Source organism: Lethenteron reissneri, chromosome 60 (genome assembly GCF_015708825.2).
Source record: "Lethenteron reissneri isolate LAM-NWPU_2019-01 chromosome 60, ASM1570882v1, whole genome shotgun sequence".
NCBI lineage: Eukaryota > Metazoa > Chordata > Hyperoartia > Petromyzontiformes > Petromyzontidae > Lethenteron > Lethenteron reissneri.
Genome location: NC_083838.1, coordinates 7,438,464 through 7,445,963, shown reverse-complemented (window position 1 = coordinate 7,445,963; position 7,500 = coordinate 7,438,464). Strand labels below are relative to the sequence as shown.

The 7,500-nt window shown below is 54.6% G+C and overlaps 1 protein-coding gene across 1 annotated transcript in view; it reads left to right on the top strand.

Annotated features, from left to right (window-relative positions):
- The window catches only part of LOC133357863 (exocyst complex component 2-like), a 163,209-nt gene that overhangs the window by 122,695 nt on the left and 33,014 nt on the right, over window positions 1–7,500 (top strand). The window contains exon 14 of the mRNA XM_061576006.1: window positions 1,555–1,676. Coding sequence (XP_061431990.1) covers window positions 1,555–1,676 — 122 coding nt within the window. The remainder of the gene's footprint in view (window positions 1–1,554; window positions 1,677–7,500) is intronic.

Sequence of the window (7,500 nt, the reverse complement as noted above, 5' to 3'; positions counted from 1 at the left end):
ATGGTGGTGGTGGTGATGGTGGATGGTGGTGGTGATTGGGGATGGTGGTGGTGGTGATGGTGGTGGTGATGGTGGTGGTGATGGTGGTGGTGATGGTGGTGGTGATGGTGGTGGTGGTGATGGTGGTGGTGATGGTGGTGGTGATGGTGGTGGTGATGGTGGTGGTGATGGTGGTGGTGATGGTGGTGGGATGGTGGTGATGGTGGTGGTGATGGTGGTGGTGATGGTGGTGGTGATGGTGGTGGTGGATGGTGGGTGGTGATGGTGGTGATGATGGTGGTGGTGATGGTGATGGTGGTGGTGATGGTGGTGGTGATGGTGGTGGTGATGGTGGTGGTGATGGTGGTGGTGGTGATGGTGGTGGTGATGGTGGTGGTGATGGTGGTGGTGATGGTGGTGGTGATGGTGGTGGTGGTGATGGTGGTGATGGTGGTGGTGATGGTGGTGGTGATGGTGGTGGTGATGGTGGTGGTGATGGTGGTGGTGGTGATGGTGGTGGTGATGGTGGTGGTGTGATGGTGGTGGTGATGGTGATGGTGGTGGTGATGGTGGTGGTGATGGTGGTGGTGATGGTGGTGGTGATCGTGGTGGTGGTGGTGATGGTGGTGGTGTGATGGTGGTGGTGGTGCTGGTGGTGGTGGTGATGGTGGTGGTGGTGATGGTGGTGGTGATGGTGGTGGTGGTGATTGGTGGTGGTGATGGTGGCGGGGTGATGGTGGTGGTGATGCTGGTGGTGGTGATGGTGGGTGGTGATGGTGGGGTGGTGGTGATGGTGGTGGTGATGGTGTGGTGATGGTGGTGGTGATCGTGGTGTGGTGGTGGTGACTGGTGGAGGCTGATGGTGTTGGTGGGGGCGATAATGATGGTGGTGGTGATGATGGTGGTGGTGTGATGGTGTGGTGGTGTGATGGTGGTGGTGATGGTGGTGGTGGGATGGTGGTGGTGATGGTGGGTGGTGGTGATGGTGGTGGTGATCGTGTGGTGGTGGTGATGGTGGTGGTGATGGTGGTGGTGGTGTGGTGGTGGGTGGTGATGGTGGTGGTGGTGATGGTGGTGGTGATGGTGGTTGGTGATGGTGGTGGTGATGGTGGTGGTGATGGTGATGGTGGGCTGTGTGATGGTGGTGGTGATAGGTGATTGGTGGTGGTGATGGGGATGGTGATGTGGTGGTGATGGTGGTGGTGATGGTGGTGGTGGTGATGGTGATGATGAAGAGGATGGTGGTGGTGATGGTGGTGGTGATGGTGGTGGTGAGGATGGTGGTGATGATGATGATTCTGCTGATGTTGACGGTGATTGTGATGATGCTGATGATGGTGATGCTGCTGATGGTGCTGTGAAAGCTGCGGATGCTGATCATGATGCTGATGATGCTGCTGCTGATGCTGCTGCTGCTGATGCTGCTGCTGCTGATGCTGCTACTGCTGATGCTGCTGCTGATGCTGCTGCTGCTGATGCTGTTGCTACTGCTGTTGCTACTGCTGATGCTGCTGATGCCACTACTGCTGCTGCTGATGCTGCCGCTGATGCTGCTGCTGCTGGTGTCTCTGGCAGGAACTGCCTGGACTCTCTGACGGCGCTGGACCTGCCGAGCGACATGCTGCAAGGCCTCCACGACTTCGTCCTGGACCTGCGCGTCTACACCGTCGTCACCGTGCTGCAGCAGACGGCGCACGGTGAGACTTGGCCAGCGGCTACGCCGTGCCGGCACGATAGCAGCCGGGTCCCCAGACGCACTGAGGGAGCAACGCTGAGGTTCAAGGTTCGAGCCCTGGCTCCGAGTGTGTGCGTGCGTGTGTGTGTGCGTGTGTGTGTACGTGCGTGTGTACGTGCGTGTGTGCGTGAGTGTGTACGTGCGTGTGTACGTGCGTGTGTACGTGCGTGTGTACGTGTGTGTGTACGTGCGTGTGTACGTGTGTGTGTGCGTGAGTGTGTACGTGCGTGTGTACGTGCGTGTGTACGTGTGTGTGTACGTGCGTGTGTACGTGTGTGTGTACGTGCGTGTGTACGTGTGTGTGTACGTGCGTGTGTGCGTGCGTGTGTGCGTGCGTGTGTACGTGCGTGTGTGCGTGCGTGTGTACGTGTGTGTGTACGTGCGTGTGTGCGTGAGTGTGTACGTGCGTGTGTACGTGTGTGTGTACGTGCGTGTGTGCGTGCGTGTGTACGTGTGTGTGTACGTGCGTGTGTACGTGTGTGTGTACGTGTGTTTGTACGTGCGTGCGTGCGTGCGTGTGAACGTGCGTGTGTACGTGTGTGTGTACGTGCGTGCGTGTGTGCGTGCGTGTGAACGTGCGTGTGTACGTGTGTGTGTACGTGCGTGCGTGTGTCTTTGTACGTGTGGGGAGTGGTAGTGCAGCGGTTAGCGCGCTGCGCTATGAACCTGGCGACCCGGGTTCGATTCCCGCTCACGGCTAACACCAGTGACGATTATCTGAACCGGTCCTGGGCTTCCCCTAGGTCGACTCAGCCTCAAATTAGTACCTGGTGCGGTGTGTAAACATCGTCACTAGGGAGACAAAGGCGGTCGGGCGTGGTGCTGGCCACCCACCCCCTCGTGTACCGTTCCGGCCTTCATAGGTGCTCGCTAACAGCACTTGCCCCTACAGTCTGTTAAGGCTATATGGGGGATCTTTGTACGTGCGTGTGTGTGTGCGTGTGTGTGTGCGTGCGTGCAATTTGAACTTCTTTCGCACCGCCATATGTAGCCAAACCGCGCTCATCGAAGGTGTGGGGGGAAAGACAACAATCTAAACACAACAACAACAAGGAGTTCTCAAGAAATGGCTCTCTGTGTGAGTCTATGGGTCTCTGTGTGAGTCTATGGGTCTCTGTGTGAGTCGATGGGTCTCTGTGTGAGTCTATGGGTCTCTGTGTGAGTCTTTGGGTCTCTGCGTGAGTATATGGGTCTCTGTGTGAGTCTATGGGTCTCTGTGTGAGTCTATGGGTCTCTGTGTGAGTCTGTGGGTCTCTGCGTGAGTCTATGGGTCTCTGTGTGAGTCTGTGGGTCTCTGTGTAAGTCTATGGGTCTCTGTGTGAGTCTATGGGTCTCTGTGTGAGTCTATGGGTCTTTGTGTGAGTCTATGGGTCTCTGTGTGAGTCTATGGGTCTCTGTGTGAGTCTTTGGGTCTCTGCGTGAGTCTATGGGTCTCTGTGTGAGTCTTTGGGTCTCTGCGTGAGTCTATGGGTCTCTGTATGAGTCTTTGGGTCTCTGCGTGAGTATATGGCTTTGTGTGAGTGTATAGATCTCTGCGTGAGTCTATGCGTCTGTGTGAGTTTATGGGTCTCTGTGTGAGTCTATGGGTCTCTGTGTGAGTCTTTGGGTCTCTGTGTGAGTCGATGGGTCTCTGTGTGAGTCTATGGGTCTCTGTGTGAGTCTTTGGGTCTCTGCGTGAGTATATGGGTCTCTGTGTGAGTCTATGGGTCTCTGTGTGAGTCTATGGGTCTCTGTGTGAGTCTGTGGGTCTCTGCGTGAGTCTATGGGTCTCTGTGTGAGTCTGTGGGTCTCTGTGTAAGTCTATGGGTCTCTGTGTGAGTCTATGGGTCTCTGTGTGAGTCTATGGGTCTCTGTGTGAGTCTATGGGTCTTTGTGTGAGTCTATGGGTCTCTGTGTGAGTCTATGGGTCTCTGTGTGAGTCTATGAGTCTCTGTGTGAGTCTTTGGGTCTCTGCGTGAGTCTATGGGTCTCTGTGTGAGTCTTTGGGTCTCTGCGTGAGTCTATGGGTCTCTGTATGAGTCTTTGGGTCTCTGCGTGAGTATATGGCTTTGTGTGAGTGTATAGATCTCTGCGTGAGTCTATGCGTCTGTGTGAGTTTATGGGTCTCTGTGTGAGTCTATGGGTCTCTGTGTGAGTCTTTGGGTCTCTGTGTGAGTTTATGGGTCTCTGCGTGAGTCTATGGGTCTCTGTGTGAGTTTATGGGTCTCTGCGTGAGTCTGTGGGTCTCTGTGTGAGTCTATGGGTCTCTGTGTGAGTTTATGGGTCTCTCCGTGAGTCTGTGGATCTCTGCCCGTGAGTCTAAAGAAATTAGTTTGTCAATCTGGATGATGATATCGGAAGCAAGAGCATTCCAGACGGCCACAGAAGCGCATCAGAACGCGCCGTGCGATGCTGTGACCACCGTATTTGTTTGATGGCCAGCGCAACGGAGTGTCTTCCCTGTCTCTCTCACTCTCACAAGGGGTTCACATTGGCCGGGTCCCAGATATATCAAACTACAAATTATCACGTGGTTATGTATAGCAGCCAAATACTTTATAAACGTGTGTTTCTACAGACTTTGAACCATCTTATTTGACAGAAAACTATTGCAGGTTACTGACAGACAGCCAGTTTTGTTTCACCAGGTTTAGCTTTCTACCAGGTTAAGCTTTCTTTTTTCACACTTTTGTTATGCAGGCCAGGCGTAGTCACAAACCGAACCTCTCCATAATAAAGGCTCAGTCTTTTGTTATGCAGTCTATTCATAGTCTCAAGCCGCACCTTACCATAATAATAAAAAGTGGGCCATCCCTGCCCCCCCCCCCCCTCAACCATTATATATAAACGGAGTGCTAGCTCCTGCAATCTCTCATTTACGTGATACAGCTGTCGGGCTGTGACGGTTCCACCTGAAGACGGAAGCTTGTGTTGCCTCCGAAACGTCGTGATTTTTATTTTATTTTACTTTTGTTAATTTTAATGTTTTACCTACGTGACTTTACCGAAAGAACCTAAGAATATGAATCCTTGCAGTCACGAAAGCTTCAAATCTAAAATTTTACAGACTCATAGAGACTCATAAGAGAGCCACAGAGACCCATAATCATAGACACCCATAGACCCGCAGAGACCCATCGACCCACAGCAACCCATAGACCCACAGCAACCCACAGAAACCCATACACAAAACAAAAAATTTTATTTATCCAGGTAAGGCCCCACTGAACTACGTCGCTCTTTTTCAGAAGCGACCCAGCCATCAGGAATGATAGCTCAACCAAGTGACTCATCACCATCGTCGTCATCATCACACGGACATTTATAGCAGGAGCCGAATACTGTAAACGCGTGGTGACGTTGGTGCTTGATGTGGAGAGAAAGACCGGAGGACCCGGAGAAACATCCACGTGGCCACAGGGAGAAAACATTGCAGACTCCAAATTGACGGGCGCCAAAGTCGGGTTCCAACCTCCGCTCTGCTGTATACCAGGCGAGATATGAAACAACTCCGAGCCCAATCGTGGCACCGCATTATGGCGAGAACGTGGAATTGCAAGACTCACGAGCCAGAGACACAGAGCCAGAGACACAGAGCCAGAGACACAGAGCCAGAGACACAGAGCCAGAGACACAGAGCCAGAGACACAGAGCCAGAGACACAGAGCCAGAGACACAGAGCTAGAGACACAGAGCCAGAGACACAGAGCCAGAGACACAGAGCCAGGGGCACAGAGCCAGAGGCACAGAGCCAGAGGCACAGAGCCAGACGCACAGAGCCAGACGCACAGAGCCAGAGACACAGAGCCAGAGACACAGAGCCAGAGACACAGAGCCAGAGGCACAGAGCCAGAGACACAGAGCAAGAGACACAGAGCCAGAGACACAGAGCCAGAGACACAGAGCCAGAGACACAGAGCCAGAGACACAGAGCCAGAGACACAGAGCCAGACGCACAGAGCCAGACGCACAGAGCCAGACGCACAGAGCCAGAGACACAGAGCCAGAGACACAGAGCCAGAGACACAGAGCCAGAGACACAGAGCCAGAGACACAGAGCCAGAGACACAGAGCCAGAGACACAGAGCCAGAGACACAGAGCCAGAGACACAGAGCCAGACACACAGAGCCAGAGACACAGAGCCAGAGGCACAGAGCCAGAGGCACAGAGCCAGAGACACAGAGCCAGAGACACAGAGCCAGAGACACAGAGCCAGAGACACAGAGCCAGAGACACAGAGCCAGAGACACAGAGCCAGAGGCACAGAGCCAGAGGCACAGAGCCAGAGACACAGAGCCAGAGACACAGAGCCAGAGACACAGAGCCAGAGACACAGAGCCAGAGACACAGAGCCAGAGACACAGAGCCAGAGACACAGAGCCAGAGGCACAAAGCCAGAGGCACAGAGCCAGAGGCACAGAGCCAGACGCACAGAGCCAGACGCACAGAGCCAGAGACACAGAGCCAGAGACACAGAGCCAGAGACACAGAGCCAGAGACACAGAGCCAGAGGCACAGAGCCAGAGACACAGAGCAAGAGACACAGAGCCAGAGACACAGAGCCAGAGACACAGAGCCAGAGACACAGAGCCAGAGACACAGAGCCAGAGACACAGAGCCAGAGGCACAGAGCCAGAGGCACAGAGCCAGACGCACAGAGCCAGACGCACAGAGCCAGAGACACAGAGCCAGAGACACAGAGCCAGAGACACAGAGCCAGAGACACAGAGCCAGAGACACAGAGCCAGAGACACAGAGCCAGAGGCACAGAGCCAGAGGCACAGAGCCAGAGACACAGAGCCAGAGACACAGAGCCAGAGACACAGAGCCAGAGACACAGAGCCAGAGACACAGAGCCAGAGACACAGAGCCAGAGACACAGAGCCAGAGACACAGAGCCAGAGACACAGAGCCAGAGACACAGAGCCAGACACACAGAGCCAGAGACACAGAGCCAGAGGCACAGAGCCAGAGACACAGAGCCAGATACACAGAGCCAGAGACACAGAGCCAGAGACACAGAGCCAGAGACACAGAGCCAGAGACACAGAGCCAGAGACACAGAGCCAGAGACACAGAGCCAGAGGCACAGAGCCAGAGACACAGAGCCAGAGACACAGAGCCAGAGACACAGAGCCAGAGACACAGAGCCAGACACACAGAGCCAGAGGCACAGAGCCAGAGACACAGAGCCAGAGGCACAGAGCCAGAGACACAGAGCCAGAGACACAGAGCCAGAGACACAGAGCCAGAGACACAGAGCCAGAGGCACAGAGCCAGAGACACAGAGCCAGAGACACAGAGCCAGAGACACAGAGCCAGAGGCACAGAGCCAGATGCATTGAAACATGTAGCTTCGAACTCTGGCTCCGAGTACGTCAAAAATGTGTTGAACTTCTTTTGCACCACCGTACGTAGCCAACCGCGATAATCGTCGGTGTGGGGGGGAAGGACAACACACGATAAACACAACAACAAAAACAAGCAGTTGTTAAGAAATGAGTTTGTCAAACTCGATGATTTGAAAGTGCATCATTGCTCCAGTGGCTTCTTTAATATCTGAAGGAAGAGCGTTCCAGACGGCCCGCAGGCGTCTCACCGGCGTGGCAGAGTCGGCCAACATCCCCGCTCCGCGCCAGCGCCAGCAGCAGCGGCGTGAGCGGGCGCTGGCGGGGGTCACTGCCTCTACCCTGTGCAGAGTTTTACTCCACCTCAGTATTGACCAGGGCGGCCGCTGGGCTCCAACCACGATCCTCTTGTGGTCCCCTATTGGGGCTCTATTGGGGTCCTATTGGGGCACATTGGC